Source organism: Epinephelus lanceolatus, chromosome 17 (assembly GCF_041903045.1).
Source record: "Epinephelus lanceolatus isolate andai-2023 chromosome 17, ASM4190304v1, whole genome shotgun sequence".
In the NCBI taxonomy this organism is placed as follows: domain Eukaryota; kingdom Metazoa; phylum Chordata; class Actinopteri; order Perciformes; family Serranidae; genus Epinephelus; species Epinephelus lanceolatus.
In genome coordinates this window covers 38,622,290-38,642,599 of record NC_135750.1, presented here as the reverse complement: position 1 = coordinate 38,642,599, position 20,310 = coordinate 38,622,290, and the positions used below count along the sequence as shown (strand labels likewise).

Sequence of the window (20,310 nt, the reverse complement as noted above, 5' to 3'; positions counted from 1 at the left end):
ATATGTTGACAGACCTCGGGATGATTGATGTATGGAGGGAGCTCCACCCAACAGAAAGACAGTACACATTTTATACACATTTTATTCAGCAAGTCACAGAGTGCACTCAAGAATTGACTTTTTTTTTTTTTTACATATAACTCAGACAGACACAGACTCAAGGAATGCAGTATAGGGATTCGAGGTGTCTGACCATTCACCTGTTTATCTAACCCTGCACCTAGACAATAAAAAGAAAAACACGTTTTGGCGACTTAATACAAGTATCTTAAATGATAACACATGTAAGAACTATGTACGAAAGGAATTTAAATAGCACATGGAAAACAACAATAATGGGGAAGTATCGCCAAGTGTTTTGTGGGACGCTGCTAAATCAGTGATCAGAGGAAAGCTTATTGCCTACACATCATGTAAGAAAAAGGAAAGAGATAAAAAGCTATCTGATCTACAAGAAAATCTGAAAGTGTTAGAGAGGGAACATGTTGAAGGGAAGGATCCCCACATTCTAAATAAAATCAACACTATCAAAAAGGAATTAAATGGACTCTATGAGAAGGAATTAGAGAAAAAATCCAAGTTTGTTAAGCAGAGATATTATGAGAATGGCCCTAGGGCCCTGAAACTCCTGGCATGGAGGCTAAGGAAGCAACAGTCAAAGAGTTCCATATTTGAAATTAGAGACCCTAGAACTAAAAAAGTGTGCCACAAATTAGAGGACATACAACACATTTTTGAAAACTACTACAGAGAACTATACAGGGAACCAAATAAAACTAGTCCTCAGGATATACATACATTTCTAGAATCACTAGATCTACCCTCCATAGATGAAGAACAGAATAAAGCCCTAACGGCAGATATCACAAAGGAGGAAACAGAAAAAGCAATTTCTAAATTGAAGGCCAATAAAGCGCCGGGAACGGATGGCTTCCCGGCCGAATGATATAAGGCCTTTAAAGAGCAAATAGTGCCCATACTTTTGGACTGCTTTAACCACACACTTAAAGAAGGGGATCCACCAAGAACATGGAGGGAAGGGAACTGCGCATTGGTTCGACAGCCCATTGTTCCGACCATATTAAACTCATTGTTCCGAAGTCCGTTCCGAAATCATCATGATGCCGTGTGGTTAAGGTCTGGTTAGGTTTAGGCACAAAAACCACTTGGTTAGGGTCAGGAAAAGATCATGGTCTGGGTTAAAATGAAAAAGAAAGTGACAAACACATAAGCCGTGAGCCTGCTCCGCCTCAAGACGGTCGTGGCACACCATACGCCCGCCGCGAGCCGTTCAGCACCGCGGACAGTCGGACTAATGGGATGTCGAACCAATGACATGGACCCGATTTTAGACGTGTGCAGCCCTCATCTCCTGACTTCACAGTGATTGATGGTCAGGCAGTTGAAATTGTAGGCACTATTCTTGACAATAAGCTGACATTTGAGAAAAATATGGACTTGATTTATAAGAAAAGTTTTATCGTTCTTTTATTGAGTCTGTGATCACGTTTTCCTTTATCTGTTGGTTTCACTCCTTGAGGGTAAAAGAGAGAAATCTCCTAAACAAAGTTGTTAGTGTGTGTAGTAAAATAACGGGGTCTGCACAGGAAACTTTACAGGACCTGACAGACAGACGCAAGACAATATTAGACGGGTGCTGCACGTACTTGATCATGTAACTAAGGGGAATAACAGAGCTGTAGCACTCAGTCTAGATGCCGAAAAGGCGTTTGACTCGGTTCGCTGGGAGTACTTATATCTGATGCTGAGAAGATTTGGATTTAAAGATGACTCGATTAGATGTTTTAAAACACTATACTTCTCCCCAGATGCCAGAGTAAAAATTAACGGACATCACTCACAGCCCATTAAGCTGGAGCGAGGCTGCCGTCAAGGTTGTCCTCTCAGTCCAGCTCTTTTCTCGCTATTTCTCGAACCCTTAGCACAGTCAATTAGGGATGACCCAACAATAAAAGGAATAATGGCCAGTGGCTTGGAGCAAAAGATTTGCCTATATGCGGATGACGTGCTATTGCTTATAACAGTGCCAGAGGTCAGCATCCCTAGGTTGATGTCTACACTGAAAGACTTTGGAACCTATTCTGGATATAAATTAAATGTGCAAAAAACCCAAATTTTAATTTTAATTTTTTTTAATTTTAATTTTTTAATTTAATTTAATTTTAATTTAATTTTTAATTTTAATTTTATATACTTTATTAATCCCCGAGGGGAAATTCAATTTTTCACTCTGTTTGTCAATTACACACAGGTCCGAACACACACATGCACAAACTGGACCTATACATGCACTAAGTGGAGAGATGTCAGAGTGGGCTGCCCATGACAGGCGCTCCGAGCGGCTGGGGGGTTCGGTGCCTTGCTCAGGGGCACCTCGGCAGTGCCCAGGAGGTGAACTGGCACCTCTCCAGCTACCAGTCCACGCTCCATATTTTGGTCCGGACGGGGACTTGAACAGGCGACCCTCCGGTTCCCAACCCAAGTCCCTATGGACTGAGCTACTGCCGCCCCATGTTATGTTATAACTACACTCCTCAGAAAGACATGCTAAATAAATTTGATTTTAAATGGAATTCATCTGAAATTAAGTAGTATTCCTCGACTGTTATATCTCTTTCAATCCCTGCCAGTAATGGTTACACCAATGCAATTTAACGAATGGGATAAGTGGATCTCAAGATTCATATGGGTGGGAAGAAGGCCAAGGATTCAATTCAAAACACTGCAACTGTCTAAAGAGAAAGGGGGTAGATCATTACCATGCTTAGCAGACTACTATAAGGCAGCGCAATTAAGATCACTGGCATGCTGCTGTAACCCGAATTATACAGCAAAATGGAAGGATTTGGAAACTTTACAATTAGATATACCGTTACAATCTATACTGGTTAGTAAAATACTGTATGAACAGCATTCTAGTGGCCTGAATCAATGGTCTAAAGTTTGCCTTCAAATTTGGTTTAATGAATGTAAATCACCATTACTTGAAAGACAGTCTAAACTGCTAAGATGGGTTTCTTTTGACCCCGAATTCAAACCTGCTAGGATTGACGGGAGGTTTAAACACTGGTATAGAAGTTCTTACTGTTCAATTTCATCGAAGGGAGAATTTGATAGTTCTCAGAAAATTTCGGATACATATGAGTTAGAAAAACTGGATTTCTTTAGGTATCTTCAAATCAGGACTTATTTTAATGATGAGATAAAACCAACACAGGAATGTGAGACTAACTTAATTGACATATTTATTGACATGTACAAAAATAAGGACAATAAGAAACTTGTTTGAACACTGTACTCCCATATTCAATCTAATAAGAAACACTCAACAGATAAGGTTAGATTAAAGTGGGAAAAAGAATCTGGAACTATCATCACAGAAGAAGAATGGTTGAATATGTGCTCTGTGCAGTCAACTTCCACTAGTTCTGGTCTTTGGAGAGATTTTTGCTGGCGGAATCTGGTCAGGTATTTCATAACTCCTAAGTTAAAATGTGTGCAGACAGGGGAGACAGTCAGAGGTCTATGTTGGAGGAACTGTGGAGAACAGCTAGCAGACCATTTTCATATATTTTGGAGCTGCCCAGCTATTCAGCCATACTGGCAAGAGATTATACGGGTAATACAAAATATTTTTGGTGACGAAATTTACTGCTCTTTTTCTACAATCTATTTGGGCAATATTGCACCCCATTTACTGATGCGAGACAAATATCTTTCAAAAATATTATTAGCAGCCAGCAAGAAAGCTGTAACCCGAAAATGGTTGCAGGCGACACCTCCAACAGAGACAGACTGGATAGATATTGTGACTAATATTCAAAATATGGAAAGGATGACCTTTTCGCTAAGTCTACGGATGGATAAGTATTTGAAATACTGGGAAAAATGGATTATGTTTGTGACCACAAGAGATGATAACTGAGCCATTACTGTATGACTTGTATCTCAATCAGTATAACGTATGTATGAATGTGTAGGTGACCAACTGTTTGTTCTATGTTTTTTTTGTTTTTTATACTGTATGTTGTGTTTGTTCTTTCTATAAAAATAAAGTACAAATAAAAGAGTAGGGAGGAGGACTTATAAGAGACTTAGGAGTTTCTAAAGCAGGGGAGAGAATGGTGGAAACACGAGGAGTCGGAGAAATATTCCCCAAACGCTGCATGACAGTGAGTCAATGAAATGCTACAGATTACATCATGCAAGGATAATATATGTGATCATTCTCGTTAGGGGTATGCACACATTTCACACTCAACGCAATAATACTATAACACCAGAAATAATTGATCACAAGACTAAGATATCTGAAAAACTTGAAAAATCCAACAGTGCAGCAGTGATGACTTTTGTCTGTCTCAACCTTCCATCAGCAGAGTGATCACACTAAAAATGACATCACTTTAACAGTCAGCATTTCATTTTATTTCCCCTGAGTGTCCACACCTTGCAGGCTCACAAAAGGTGTCTGTGACAACCAATCACATCTGTTACAAGAATGCATCACACCCAGCAACGGGGTCAACCATACCTCCTCACTAAGATAAAAGTTTCTGTCCCTTCCTTAGTAAGAGTTGCCCTGAGATCTTTCCTAAGTCACTCCTAAGCTAAGACTCCTTACTAAAAAATGTTTAGGCTAAGTTAGGAGGTCTCTGTGAGTATTCTCAGAATGTTTGTGAATACAGGCCTCATGTGTCTGAGAGGTAGAAACTAACTATGTATGAAATGTGCATGCAAACTACTTACTGAGATAAAGGGGTAGGTGAGAGTTGTTGTGAGCCTCTCTGTATGCAATGAGGTTGATCTCGTTCTGCCGGCGCTGCTGCTGGAAACGTTGCTTGGAGCGCCAGTGCTGACAAACACAGCAGCATGTCAGGATAATGATCAGAGCCCACACCAGCCAGAACCCTGCAGGGAACCAAAAACACAAAAACACCACAATTAATACATATCTTGACATATAGTACAAAGAGTTTGTCTACGCAACGGTCAAAATCTTAGCTTCAGTACTAACAAACAAGCATATAAACAGTTCACAGTTCTTGTGTGTCACTTTTTAATGTTGTTGTGACAAAACCAAACATCTTACTATATAATGACAAAAACTCTGTGTGTGTGTGTGTGTGTGTGTGTGTGTGTGTGTGTGTGTGTGTGTGTGAGCGCGCACGCGCGTCTGTTCCACGTTTTTCTCCTCACTGACTTGGTCAATCCATGTGAAATTTGGCACAGTGGTAGAGGGTCATGGGAGGATGCGAATGAAGCAATAATACATCAATTGGCCAAAGGGGGCGCTATAACAACCGACTGAAATTGCAAACTTTGAATGGGCATATCTCATGCCCCGTATGTCGTAGAGACATGAAACTCTGCACAGAGATGCCTCTCCTCACCAGGAACAAATTTGCCTCAAGGACCCATAATATTTTCCACCATTTTGAATTTTTTGAAAAACACTTAAAATCGATCTCTTCCTAGGAAGTTTGACTGATCTGCATGAAACTCGGTGAACATAATCTAGGGACCAATATCTGAAGTTCCCTCTTGGCAAAAGTTGGAAAACTTACTAAAACTGAGCTTCTATAAGGCAATGAATATTGCGGAGGGCGTGGCTCATCACATAAAGGTGTATAACATCTCAAGGGTTTCACCAATCACCACACAACTTTGTAGGCATATGACCACTCATAATCTGAGAGGACCCCTCCATTATTGACCCGATCAAACAAAATGGGGGCGCTAGAGAGCTAATTTCTTATCTAGGCCTTACCGCCATATCGATTTTTAATAAACTTGGTAGATATGTAGAACAGGACGCCTCAAGGTGACTGGAGAAATTTAACTCTAATTGGCAACTGGGTGGCGCTATAACAACAGAAAAATGCTTAAAAATGGCTTAAATGCGACCGATCGCTGTGGCTCCCCCTGTGGCCAAATGTTGTTTTTTTCAATTTTTGGTATGACAAAGTCATGGTATGGTATTAGTGTTGCACGGTATACTGGTACCAACGGGAGACCGCGGTACAAAAACACCACGGTACATATGATACCATAATGTTGGAGTACCGTAGCACTACGGTACCTCACGGAACCACTACTGTGGGATAAGTTCAAAGTCCAATCACAAGAGGGTGAGTGTCCATGCGCCGTCCAATAACGGCGTGTGCTGGCCAATAACTGCATGCACTGGCCACCTGGCACTCAATTTGCTGCTGCAGTGGTTTGTTTTCCAGTGACATTTCAGGTATTAGCTGAGCTATGAAATATCTTTGAGCAGTTAAAATTATTATTTATTTATTTTTACTTGTAGGCTAGAGTTGTTTATATATGCTACAGTAATTTGTTTTCCACAGAGCTCTACAGTGCAAGCATTTTATTCGCATTTGCGACTTAAAATAGTTTTGTGCGAGCAAAAGAAATCATTAAGGAGCACACTGTGTGAGTACAGATTTCAACCAGCAGCAGAAACGAAAGGCGAATCCTGCCGGTTGTGGATTGAACGGGGGTCACAGACACAGACAGGAATACATATTCCTGTCAAATACGGCAGCCGTAGTGCTCCGCGGCGCAAGATAATGGCTTACCGGTGACCGAGAAGCCCGGCTCCAGGTCCAATAAGTCTTCGTTGTAGTGTTGTCACGGTACCAAACTTTGGGACCCACGGTACGATACCAGTGAAAGTCGGGTGTACTCTAATGCGTTAGTTTGTAACGCGTTAGAGTACTTTGATTACTTTTTGCAGTAACGAGTAACCTAACGTGTTAGTTTGCTGTTTGAGTGATCAAATACTTAAGTACATTTTCAAACAAGAAATCAGTTACTTCCGTTACTTTTAGAACGCTGGTCCTTAAGCTCTGAAACAGCAACGGCTGTCGTTTGGTTCTAATAACGGAGATAACGTTAAACCTATCAGTCGGAAAGAAGCCACGGAGCTTGTGGCTCGCTACGTGGTCGGAGAAATGCTGCCGTTGTCTATGGTGGAGTCTAAATAGATGGAGTAGGACTCACTGACAGACATATTTCAGACTCAGGACTTGCATTATGCCTGGTACACGCTACACGCTGGTACTCACCAGTTATCCCCGGTCGTCTTTCACGGTGTGTGTGATGTCATCAGGTTATGCTTGTCCTGTTTTTATTATTTTGACTATTATTTGAGTCACTGTGTCTGTTCATGTGTCAGCCGACATGTTGTTGTAGTCACCTAAAAGCGTCAGCACATGGCAGGAGCTACATTTGACGCACCATATGTAAACTGTCAAGCTACTGTATCTTCCACAGGAAGTTCTGACAAATGTTTCAGAATGAAAGCCTATTTAGAAAATGGAGGGATTCTCTCAGCCGAGGTTATAAGGGGCTTTTAATTTGAAACAAGCGTTGAGTTTGAAATGACGGTGTGATATGTTAACTAAGACAACGAAGGGGATAAAAAGTAAATATATCAACACACAGAGGGATTAATAACTAACGGACCGTCTATAATGTAGTTTGTTTCAAATGAAGCTGGGAGCCTCTGCAGCTGCGGTGAGTAAAAGCCCCGCCGCTATTTGTTAATGTTATTACTTTATGTCCGACCGTGAGGATGTACCATTGTTTGCTAGCTTGATGCTAATGACAGTACTCAGCGGGTTGACAAAGTGCCTCTGCTGTTTCACACCATCATTTCCCCCTTTTACTCTGTGTGGTAACATCCCTAGAGGAAATATAAAAAACGCTGGGGTGTTGTTGTCATACAGCTGTCTACGGCAGCAGATTGTTCTGTGTTTCTACTGGTCAAAGTGACGGCTGTGATGGGAGAATTGGATCAACTTTAATTTTGGAGAAAAAAAAATGTAGGCTTAGCGCTCTGTGGTCCATTGCCCAATAGGAAATGTAGAATACTCAAAAGTACTTTAAAAGTGCTTGAGTTACTTTTCTCAGGGAGTAACGTTGGAAGTACTTTTAAAGTAATTGAGTTACTTTACTCAGGGAGTAACGCAGTAAAGTCACTGTTTCCCACACGTTCATTTATTCGCGGCGGCCCGCCACAAATAAATTTTGGCCACCACGAATACATTTTTCGGCTTTTGACTCGACCTCGCCTCCGGACTGTTTGCTTTGTGAATGTTGCGTGTCGTTACAATTCTGGCGCATTGGATGGCGGTATGCATTGTAACGCCGCCTATAAATTAATAAGATGCAGAAGAAGAAGTCGTGGTGGGCCTATAAATTGAGAAGACGCAGAAGAAAAAGTCGTGGCGGAAGAGGCGTGGCTCGAACGACGAAGGTAAGACGTGCCGGTACAAAGTGGTCAAATAAGCCCAAAAGTGGTCCGAACAACTCTAACTCATCATGTTATATCAGCCTGTGTCTGTATCAAACCTGGAAGCTCAAAATGTGCAGAGACATTAACTGTTAGTGTACGTTAGCCGACAGGCACCCGTTGAGCTGCTGCCGCTAGCGCCGTAATGTTAGCCTACATAAATCGGCTCTGCTCATTAGTAATTAACTTGGATGTTCACTCCTTTACACAGATGAGTATAGAAAAATATTTTCTGAAGAAGAAAAGACCTCGTCTTGAAGAGGAGGTAGGTTCCGGACCTCACGGGGTATTATCAAAACGGTATAAGACGCTTAAGAAACGCACGGAATAGTGACAAGACTTCCATCAGTGTGAAATGTATTTGCTTTCAATATTTCCAGGCTTCAACTAGCGCTGCAGCTGTGGCAGCAGATGCAGCTGCGGCAGAGAGAGAGAGAGATGCGGCAGTAAGAGAGAGAGAGAGGAGGAGGAGGAGGAAGGGATAGTAGTGGTGGGTAACATTACGCAGGGAGATGTAGGGGAGGAAGCAGGCAGCAGGCAGCAGGCAGTGGTTCCAGCTAGGGCGGAGGTAACAAACACAGGGAAATAAAACAGGGGTCGGGTCAGATCAGAAATGCATTTTTCCCATAAAAGGTTCCTAATTTTTTATGTTTTTTTGCCCTATAGAGAAGACAACAGCAAAACACAGGGTCAGTGGTTTTGACCCTGAGTGGCTAAACATGCCTCAATTTAAATCCTGGCTGTATCACACGCAGCACGGTAAATTTAGTATCTGCATTATTTCTTCAATTATGACCATGTTTTCTTTTTTGTTCTGTTTTATAATTTTATGATTGCTCTACATTTCAGGGATGTTTTGTAGATTATGCAGGCAGCACAAGCCCCCTGCTAAGAAGGGCCCAGCAAAGAGGGCCTTTGTGGAGTTTGGAGGAGTGCTTTATAGGAAGGATTACATCGAAAGGCATATCACCACTGAGCACCATCAGCAGAGCGTAAAAAGCCAAACATCTCTTGCATCTGGTAGGTTCCAATTTCAACATCAAATATGTAAATATAACTAAGTTTGAGTGTAACAATTTAATATTTATCATTTACAAGCTTCTCAGTGATGGATGCGTTTGAGCCCACAGTTGTTGTGGAGCATGAGGCAGTAATGGGTGGCTTCAAATGCCTTTACTGGCTCATTAAAAATGAACTGGCCCATCACACAAACTACCCCAAGCTTTTAAGTCTGGCTGAGCTTCTGGGTTGTGATTATTTTAAGAAATTGAAGGTAAAGGTCACCAGGATTATTTATAATAAACCATTCTTTACATTAATAAATAAAAATTACACAAATTTTCTCTTTCCTAATGTGAAGATTGACCAGCGCAACAACTACAGGTCTCATCGTACCATTGATGAGATGCTGGAGATTTTGGGGGAGGTCATTGAGGAACCTGTACTATCAGAAATCCAGTCCTCAAAAGCAATAGCATTGGAGGTTGATGAAAGCACAGATGTCTCCACAGCCAGGCAGCTTGATTTGCATGTCTGGTATGGAAGTAAAATTTAATAAACAACTTTCAGATCCTGTGTAATATGTGAATATTAATAGTTTGCTTTCTTCTCAGATACCTGGATAAAGAGGGCCATGTCTATAACCAGTTCCTGGACCTGGTTGAGCTTTCAGATGGTAAGGCAGACACGATAGTGGCAGCCATCAAGTCTGCTCTCCACAGGAAAGGCCTGCCAACAGAGCGCCTGTATGGAGTGGGGACTGATGGAGCAGCTGTGATGACGGGTACTAGTATTATACATCTTGTAAAAATGTTTGTTAACCTATGTTACTGATTTTATTAAAAAAGAAACATTTTTTCAAAATTCAGGACGAGTGAATGGAGTTGTGAAACAACTTAGTGAGAGCCACCCAAAGATTGTGGGAGTGGCTTGTGCAGCCCACAGATTAGCTCTTGCATGTAAGGATTCATCGAACCATGTGAAATACATGGCCATGTTCAGGGACCACCTGCAAGAGTTACATGTTTACTTCCGTAACAGTGCAAATCGCACTGCTACACTCAAGGCAGCATCCACAACCCTGGGTGTTACTGACTTAAAAGTTAAGGTAATTGTAATTTTATACTGTTGCAGTTATCTCTTGTTTATTCATAATGTAAAACGTGAGATATTTTCTATATTCTCTCTTTGCAACATTTCCAGGAAGTAAAAGACACTCGCTGGCTTTCTCAATACAAGGCGATAGAAAACCTCCAAAGAAACCTTCCAGCAGTCCTGGCAGCCCTGGCAGAGGAGGCAGAAGTTCGAAAGTGTCCGGTGGCAAAGGGACTGTACACCTTTTGTGCCACATACAGATTTGTGGCTGCCATATACTTGCAGGCGGACGTTTTGCCCCACCTTGCCAGCCTGTCCAGAGTTTTTCAGAAAGCAGATGTGAACTTCCTTCATGTAAAGGAGATGGTATGCTGAATGTGCACATTTACTTTAAAAAAACTGTATAAAAGTCATTGTGTTTTGTATTCATTGAAAAATCCCATCTGACCAGTAATAGCAGCTATGGTTTTCTGTTTATAATTTTTAAAATCTAGGTCCCTGTCACAATAAATACCCTGAAAAACATCAGAGAAGCTGGACAGACTCCACTCCCAGGATCATTCCTGTCTCGCCTCCATCAGGACCTGGATGATCCCCAAGGACTTGGGACATTTAACATCCAGCATGAGGAGGAGAGGGGCAGGAGAGACCGGGGGCAAGGAGATGGCCAGGAAGCCCCAAGGGAGGAGCAGTGGGCCAGATTTCAACAAGAGGTTAATAATAATTTACCTCTGACATGATTTTTTTTGTGGTCCTGACTATACTGTCTCACTCTTATCATTCTTATGTTCATTGTAGATCATGCACCCTTACTTAAGTGGTGTGGAGAAGAATCTTGACCTGAGGTTCCATGACCTGGAAATACTGGGGGCCTTCAGTGTCTTGGGACCAAAATCTGCTTCTCTGCAGGATGACATTGCAATCAACAGTCTCAAAAATCTTGCCAGAAGATTCTGTCCTGAGCAAGAAAATGAGGTCCTGCAGGAGTGGACTTCATTCAAGAACAATCTACTGACTGGGGCGTTCAAGGTGGGTGAATTAAGCTCATTTCTAATTAATGAATTAATACAATGGGATTCATAACACACTCACTCACTAACTATTGCCAAATGCAAACCTGCTTTTGGAAGGACAAGAACCAGGCTGACATCCTCACTCTGCTGGCCAGTGAGTTTGATGAGTGGGATAACATCTACCCCTGCCTCAGCCTCCTCGCAAGCATTGCCTTGGTGATCCCAGTTTCAAGTGTCAACTGTGAACGGGACTTCTCCACTCTGAATAGGGTAAGAGGATCACTTTGAGGAGCAAAACAAATATTTTCACATTTTATGCCTTTATTTTTTACACATTAATCCTTAGGTAAAAACCGACCTCAGAAACCACTTGAGAGGTGAACACCTGGCTGCCTGCCTGAGAATTTCCATCAATGGACCTGACCCTGAGGACTTCCCTTACGATAAGGCCTTGGAGTATTTCTTTAGGAAGCCCAGAAGAATTAGTTGCTCAGATAAAGAGTGCAAACTTTGCAAGCAGTAGAGATGTAAATGTCTCTATATCTAAATATACTTGTATATCTAGTAAAAACTAAATACAAGCTATTATTCATATCTTTTATTACTATGTATATCTATTAATCTATAAAAACTAACAGAGTAAATGTAGGCTATTATTTATATCTTTTTATTAAAATGTATATCTATATATGTAGATCTTAAGTAAAAATTTACTGAATGCAGGCTATTTTCATCAGTACTTGTACATAATTCATCTATTGTTCTATTCTGTAAATATTTCTATTAAGTACATTTGTATAGCAATTATATATGTATGTATATAGTGTTTACAATTGCAGCTTTGCATATTCATGTGTGTATATAGTGTTCACAATTACAGTTTTGCAGTTCCATTCAAAATGTGGGTTTTGACTTTGTTCCGCCCGCCTTCCGCGCCCCCGCGGAAGGCCCCCTTTAAAAAGTAACGCAGTAACGTACTTTGATTACTTTTAAAGTAACCCTTACCCAACACTGGTGAAAGTATCACGGTTCTGAGTAGTATCACGATACCACAGCAAAAATGAGGCAGATGTGCCTTTTGTCATTTATAAAAAGATGAATCACTTTTCTGTAATACATCAATGATATTTCAATGGAATAAATAACTTATTGACTTATTCATACTTCAAAAACAGCATCAATAAGTGATTAACATGGGGGGATCAAAATAAAATTAATAAATAAAATAAAAATCACCAAGCCACCCTCCTCCCCTGACAAGTAAAGAACAGTCCCTTAAGTGTGGTGAGGTTTGTGGACTGTTACCTGCCACAAAGAGAGAAATGTGAACGGCTCGTCTCTCCTCTGACACGTCACATACCTGTGTGCCGCCATGGCTCAGCTGTTCAGGTCAGCTGTTCAGTCATGACACCAACAAAGAGGAAATTATTGGACCTGGATGCTGGCTTCTCGGTCACCGGTAAGCCGTTATCTTGCGCCGTGGAGCACTATGGCCGCTGTATTTGACGCCGTATTTGACTCCCGTTCAACCCACAACCAGCAGGATTCGCCTTTCATTTCTGCTGCTGGGTGAAATCTGTATTCGCACAGCGTGCTCCTGAATGATTTCTTTTGCTTGCACAAAACTATTTTTAGTCGCAAATGCGAGTAAAATGCTTGCACCGTAGAGCTCTGTGGAAAACAAATCACTGTAGCATATATAAACAAATCTAGCCTACAAGTAAAAAGAAAGAAAGAATAAATTTCACTGCTTAAAGACACCCAATAGCTCAGCTAATACCTGAAATGTCACTGGAAAACAAACCACTGCAGCAGCATATTGAGTGCCAGGTGGCCAGCACGCGCCGTTATTGGACGGCGCATGGGCACTCACCCTCTTGTGACTGGACTTTGAACTTATCCCACAGTCGTGTACCGTGATTATGGTATCATATGTACCATGGTGTTTTAGTACCATGGTCTACCATTGGTACCAGTATACCGTGCAACACTAGTGTGTGTGTGTGTGTGTGTGTGTGTGTGTGTGTGTGTGTGTTTGTGTTTGTGTGCAGCCCATAGCCCCGCCTCCCCCACAGAGACAAAGACACTCGATGACAAGAGCTTTCCCTCCGTTCATTACGCTAATGAACCAACTCACCTGGCTGCCAGACGATGCACAGCAGGGAACGCTCTTGTCGTCCAGTCTCTTTGGTGGAGAGAAACGAGGAAAACAAACACGCATGGATATGGCAATTAATCGCAGAAAAGTTACCGTCTCCCTTTAAATTTACCATGCAATTAAATGACTTATCGCATATCGCGACAGGCATACTCTGAAGTATTAGTTTAGACCTATGTCCACCATTATATCACTATTTTTATGTGAGGATCACCTGATTGGCATGGGTTTTTGCTTATGGTCTTTTTTTTGACTTGCTATTTTATTAATTTTCACCAATAAATGTTTTATTTCATTAAAATGGACAGGGGTTGACACAGTAATAATACTACAAATTTTAATTAAGTCGATGGCTGAGCAAATACAGGAATGTTTCACTGTTTTTGTGTTTTATGTATACTTTAGTAAGTGTTTTTTGTTTATGAAAGTGTTAGGCAGGATCCCCACTAAGTTTGAAAAGAAGGTTATTCCATTTCTACCTTTTACTTTATATGAGATATGACATGTAGCAGTATAACAACTGCAACTTATAATTGTAATGGCTTGGCGAATATTTCAAAAAGAAATTAAGTTTTTACTTGTCTGCAAGATAAAGAAAATGTAAAAATTATATGTGTGCAAGAAACACACTCTAATGCTGAAAATGAGTTAGAATGGAAATCAGAATGGGGTGGGTCTATATATTTTAGTCATGGCCTTAGTAATATTAAGGGTGTTACGATTTTGTTTATGAAGGAGCAGCAACACACACTGTTCAATCTGTTCAAACTGATGAGGATGGGAGATGGATTTTGTTAGATGTAACTGTAGATAATTTACATATAAATTTAATCAATATATATGCTCCAAATGAAGATAATCCAAGCTTTTTTGAGAAAATTCATGATGTCATTTTCTGTCAAAAAAACAAAAAAAACAACCCAAAATATTACAGATTTCAATACTGTTTTAAATATGAACAAGGGCTGTGCAGGCACTCATTCATTTAATAACCATCCACAGGCACTTGGTGAAATTCAAGAAACCATGGCACCTTTAGATCTAGTGGATATTTGAAGGCTACAAAATCCAGATTCAAATAGATACACATGGCGTAGAGGACAACAAGCAAGCCGTATTGATTATTTCCTTATTTCCTTATTTCTTTTTCTCTTGCTTCTAAGGTGTCAAAATGCGTTATTGGTGATCATTTAAGATCTGACCATGCAATTGTAATGATTCAAATTCTTACCGCTGAACATCCGCGGGGGTGTGGCTACTGGAAATTCAACCTGTCGCTTCTAAATGACTATGTTTATTGAAAAAACAAAAGATTTCATCAGATAATTTTTTGAAAATAATGAAAACTAATCGGACCCACATACAGTAACATCTGGGAGGCCTTTAAGTGTGCATTTAGAGGTCATGCTATTAAGATGGGTCGTGGAAACAAAAAAAAAAAAATTTGATGAAGGAGAGAAGCTTAATAGAAGAGATAAATGAACTGAATAAAAAGTTGGACGAAATGTAGCTCCCCTGTGTCGAAATAACTTATTTACTTAAAAACAAACAATTGGAACTGGAGAATTTATATTGTGAGCTAGTGAATGGTATCATCAATAGGTCTCGTGCTATTTGGATGGAAAAAGGGGAAAAGTGTACTGCTCATTTTTTAAGGCTGAATCAAAGTAATTTTGTAAAATAAAATATGATGAATTTACATATCACAAATGGTGTTATTTTAACGTCTCCCCAGGAAATATTGTGTGAGGAGGTGGATTATTTCAAAGCCATATTTTCTTTTGAAAAAGAACCACAGTCTCTTGTTGACAGTAATATTTATACACAGAAAGAGGGCATCATTACATTACTTTTAAAGCAAGATTCACGAGGGCATTATACAGATCCTCTATATATGAAACATTGGAGACCATTGATACTCCTTTGCTGTGATACCCGTATCCTTTCTAAATGTATTGCATTGAAAATAAAAAGGATAATTGGTGATATAATAAATTATGATCAGACGGAGTTCATAAAAGGGCGCTTTATCGGTGATAACATACGGCATCTTCTTGATACAATAGATTATTATGAAAGCAAACAAAAACCTGGACTTTTATTTATTGCTGACTTTGAAAAGGCCTTTGATAAGTAAGATGGGATTTTATCCAAAAATCTCTCCAGTTTTTTAATTTTGGAGAAACTCTCTTTAAATGGGTGAAGGTCATGCACAATCAACCCACCAGTAAAATAGTAAACAATGGACACTTATCTAATAGTTTCACTCTGTCTAGAGACGTATGTAAAGGGTGTCCGCTGTCCCCATATCTGCTTTTGTTATGTACTGAAATTCTTGCTCTTAAAATTAGAAATAACTCATGTATTACAGGATTAAAACCAAACGGTATAGAAACAAAATTGACACGATACGCAGTAGGGATGCAGCAGTCCTCGGTAAAATATTGAACCATTCGGTCCGCCCTGCAAGGACCAATACGCCCTTATGGACCGCGTTTTTTTTCCTGCAGCCCGAGAAATCTTCATTAGATGGCCTTAAACTTTTTTCAAAATTGTCTGGACTAATGCCAAATTTTGGTAAATGCACTATTATGAGAATAGGATCATTGAGAGGTACAGATTTTGGTTTACAGTGCCAAGCTCCAATTAAATGGTGTAACAGTTCAGTAGATGTTTTGGGAGTTCATATTCCAGATAATCCAAAAGATTTAGTTAAGATAAATTATGATCGAAAAATGGAGAAAATTGATTACGTTTTACAACCTTGGAAAGGAAGGATTTTGACATTACAAGGAAAGGTTACATTGATAAACACTCTCGTAATTCCTCAGTTCATTTATCTCCTATTGGCACTTCCTTCACCAGAGGCATCCTTCTTTAAAACTTCTGAACAAAAAATATTTAAGTTCCTTTGGAATAATAAGCCAGACAAGATTAAAAGACAATACATTTATAATTCATATGAAAATGGTGGATTCAATTTAAAAAATATTGCAGAAATCATGGTATTTATCGGCTTCAGCTCTGATCGGCATTGATGGGAACACAACACCCTGGTGGCTCCTTAACCAGCGAGATGCAATGACATGCCACCACAAACACCGTCCATCTGCCCCCAAGCAGCACTTAAACATTGTTCCAAATTAGCCTGCACCCAGTTTGAAGGAGAGACCGAATAAGTAAAAGATATGTAAACAGAAGTAACCACCATAATGTTATTACAGCTTTCTAGTTTTTACGAACCTTTTTTCTAGTCCATCCGTGATGTTGAATGTGACACACACAGACACAGACACACAGACACACACACACACACACACACACACACACACACACACACACACACACACACAGAAAGGCATACTCGTATGCTGCAGAGCTATAAACACCGCTCTGGTCTACTGTTTTATTTTTAGGGGGTTTACCTGTATTTAAAAAAACCTTTGTACGGATGCTAAATTGGTGGAAAAGGGATATTAGTAGTGAGCAACACCCTGTCTCAGTCAACATTAACGCCCCTTCACTTGTTTAAGCCCCATAAGTCCTTCCTCTATCTTTGGCCTTTGCCACTGGTCAACTTTGGTGTTCTCTGTATCAAAACAACAACTTAATTTAAAAGAATAAAAAAATCAGAGGTTGCTTTGAAAGGTATGGAGTCCTTATGTAACAGAAGCATTCATGTGCAATTTTAATGAGAGACAACCAGGCAGCCAAGCAGCAAAAAAGTAAACAAGTGCAGACTGTGAATGACAGATTATACACAGGGCCTGGCTCTACTTGCTTAACTGGTACTACTCCTGAATTTTATCAAACATCAGCACCTCATTCTGCTTCCTCCCTTTGTTGTTTTGAGATTTCCTTTACTTTGAAGTATAATATTTGTTTGATGAAATAAAAATAAAGCAAATGCACGCTGAATGAGCAGTATGAATTTATATATGGGCATGTTATTTATAAGTGTCATGAAGATAAATCATCCAACACTCAGAATGAATAAATAAATAAAGAGGAGATGGGTAACTCACACCACAGTTCATAGTAGTAGCTGCAGCACTGTGTCTCTCCACAGCAGTGACCTGACTCACAGGTGTAGCTCTGGTTGTTTACTCCCTGGCACACCAACTTGGCCTGTAAACACATGAACATACCACATTCTGATTATACTAAGAGCTGGGCATTTTATATGAATATATTACTTACCATAACTAATATCAAGCACATTATAAATTATTTTTTGAAATCCTCTGAAACTGACATTAAATTTACCATCATGACACTGAGGAGACAGTGGCCAAAAATTATTTTTCAAACATAACACTCATTACTTTTTAAAATAAATATTATTATCACTCACAAAGTGCTTATTTTGCAGTGTACTCTTTAACACAATTTTACCCAAGATTCAAACACCACTGTTGTGGGACAATAAAAGCATAAAAACAAGCTTTACTGTGATGCATACACAATATAAGCCATAAAACTATACTGAAGGTTTTACATGCCTTCAAGAATACAGTAAATATATCACGCAGTCCTTCCCTTCCCCACTTATATAGTTTACTGGTTATCAAAAGAGTTGCTGATAAATCTTCTATGGATCAACTTATCAATTAGTGGTCTGATCATTTCAGGTCCAATCCTAATGTCTTTGATTTATATATTTGTTGCTTCTCTTGGTGAACTTGAGCTCAGCTGCCCAGAGACTGTCTGGATCCAACTGAGCACAGCCTCTGGAATCAAATATCACACTGACCAAGTAAACACAGTCAGCCTCTTGAGTGGATGTCCTGACACATTTAACTAACATTTCTATCTGCAGCAGGTCACTGAGCAAAGACAACTTCCTGTCTTTTCTGCTAAGTAATACAGCTGACCAGAAGCTATGTCTAGATTCCAATGAGTCACTTTCAGTCATCACAGTTTTCAGATTTGTAGATAATGTTTATGGATCTACACTTGTCACACTTCACAGTCCTAACCACCACCGATGGGTTAGACCCAACTAGTGCCATCATGGGTGATGAATGGATACATCTTCACTGTATTGATGATGGCCATCCTGATGTTTCTATTTTTTGGCCAATCTGGTTTGTACCATATTCTGCAACCTGATTAAGAATGTTAGTTGTATTGCCAGTGAATAAATATCCATAAAAACCACATGCCGTATAAAGTGTGTGTTGCCTTAAACAGCTAATCTGTCAATACTTCGTCAGGACACTCACACAATCTGACGGATTAGCAGAATGTTAGCTATCACTACAGTAAAAAGTTAATTATATCTTATTGAACTTATGCAATTTCAGGACAAACTAATTACTTTACTAAGAGTATACACCACTGACGTTTCTGATGTAAAATGTGTCATGTGACACTATAGCTTCTGTAAATCTACGACGTAATATTGTAGCATTCATTTTTCGATCTAATTTTTACCCCTGAGTCCGGACCGTAATATAAAACGTAGTAAATGACCATCCTTGGCATTTCTAAAGCCAAGATATAACGTTAGGTCAACTCTTCGTATTGCTTGATATAAATCAGAAAGCAAAACGTGTGTTCATGTCCATCACTCAAAAACGTTAATGTTACCCGAATTAGCTAGCTTGGTCTAACTGATATTTTCACAACACTGCTAACTTCATTAGCCATGTTAACGGTGGATACGAAAGCTGGCCTTCAGGGAAAGAAGTTTTTAACTACTGACAAGTTCGTAGCAAGTAACCTTTAACCAAAGAATGAAACAAGTGAGAATCGGGCTAATACGATTTAGCCAACATGCTCACTAAAAGCTAAGTTAATGTAACCTAACGTTAGCTAAGTTAACGTTAGCTAACCAACTGTTAAAGAAGGTCGGCTGGGTGTTACCTCTGCGACTGTGGCCGCCGTCGCTGAATTTTCTTGCCCAGCGTTGAGTTTCACTGACCCCATTGCCATAAACATTTGACACTAATATTTCTTTACCACTCAGCTGTTAATTAACAATCACATTGTCAACAAAACGTCGGTCTCGGTGGCTGACCAGACCAAAACAAGTCCAGCCAAACTTTAACAATAGTTTCCTTAAACGGCTCAGCTCTTCAGCCATTGGTCCATTCATAAATATAGGCGTTTCTTGAACAGCGATTGGCTCTTGCTTTTGTCGCTCTAAAAAGGTGCTCTGGTTGACGTGTGCATCATCTGTCATCAGCATACATCTACGTCACCAGGCAGATGTGATCAGTTTTACCCCAGCACTCAACTTTTAATCTTTTTTAAATGCATGCAGTGGGGAGATAATAGGAAACACTGGCATTATCAATATAATCACCAATAATAATAATAATAATGATAATAATAATAATAATAATCAGTTAAACCTTTGATGTCCACACTAAGAATTTTTTTTTTAATTTGCATTTTTTTCTTTCCATAATAATAACCACAACAAAAAGAAGTTGTTTCACCAGTAACCGTATTATTTTCATGTATTTATGGATATATACCATCACAGTATTTTCAAAACATCTCAGATATGGTGAAAAATCATACTGTTATAAATGTTTTCATCAGATAAATAATGGAATAACATTAGATGTATGGTATTAACAACTGAATATTCATCCTATTTGTATTCAATAAAAATTGTAAATTTTAATATCTTAGCTTCACTACCTTCACCATGAAAGGACAAATGAACCATTTGGTAGATCATGGTTGCATGTTTTTTAAAGTTGTTTGAC

At 39.6% G+C, this 20,310-nt stretch overlaps 1 protein-coding gene and 2 long non-coding RNA genes across 4 annotated transcripts in view; 2 read left to right on the top strand and 1 right to left on the bottom strand.

The window, feature by feature from the left end:
* wbp1la (WW domain binding protein 1-like a) overlaps positions 1 to 19,663 on the bottom strand; it is a 29,562-nt gene extending 9,899 nt beyond the window's left edge. Inside the window, exons 1-3 of one of the 2 annotated variants that reach the window (XM_033613894.2) lie at positions 19,457 to 19,663; positions 17,614 to 17,716; positions 4,771 to 4,932 (exon numbers count right to left, since the gene is read on the bottom strand). In XM_033613894.2, the coding sequence (XP_033469785.1) occupies positions 4,771 to 4,932; positions 17,614 to 17,716; positions 19,457 to 19,531 (340 nt within the window). In that variant the 5' untranslated portion in view covers positions 19,532 to 19,663. Of the gene's footprint in view, positions 1 to 4,770; positions 4,933 to 13,567; positions 14,488 to 17,613; positions 17,717 to 19,456 lie in introns of those variants that run through there. The other variant, XM_078160601.1, reaches the window with a different exon arrangement.
* LOC144458428 (uncharacterized) lies at positions 9,427 to 10,058 on the top strand. Its single transcript, XR_013487911.1, has 3 exons — positions 9,427 to 9,596; positions 9,684 to 9,859; positions 9,937 to 10,058. It is a non-coding gene; the product is annotated as an uncharacterized LOC144458428 (long non-coding RNA).
* LOC144458427 (uncharacterized) lies at positions 11,273 to 11,900 on the top strand. The gene is made up of 3 exons (XR_013487910.1): positions 11,273 to 11,446; positions 11,548 to 11,700; positions 11,777 to 11,900. It is a non-coding gene; the product is annotated as an uncharacterized LOC144458427 (long non-coding RNA).
* Positions 19,664 to 20,310: the final 647 nt, after the last annotated feature.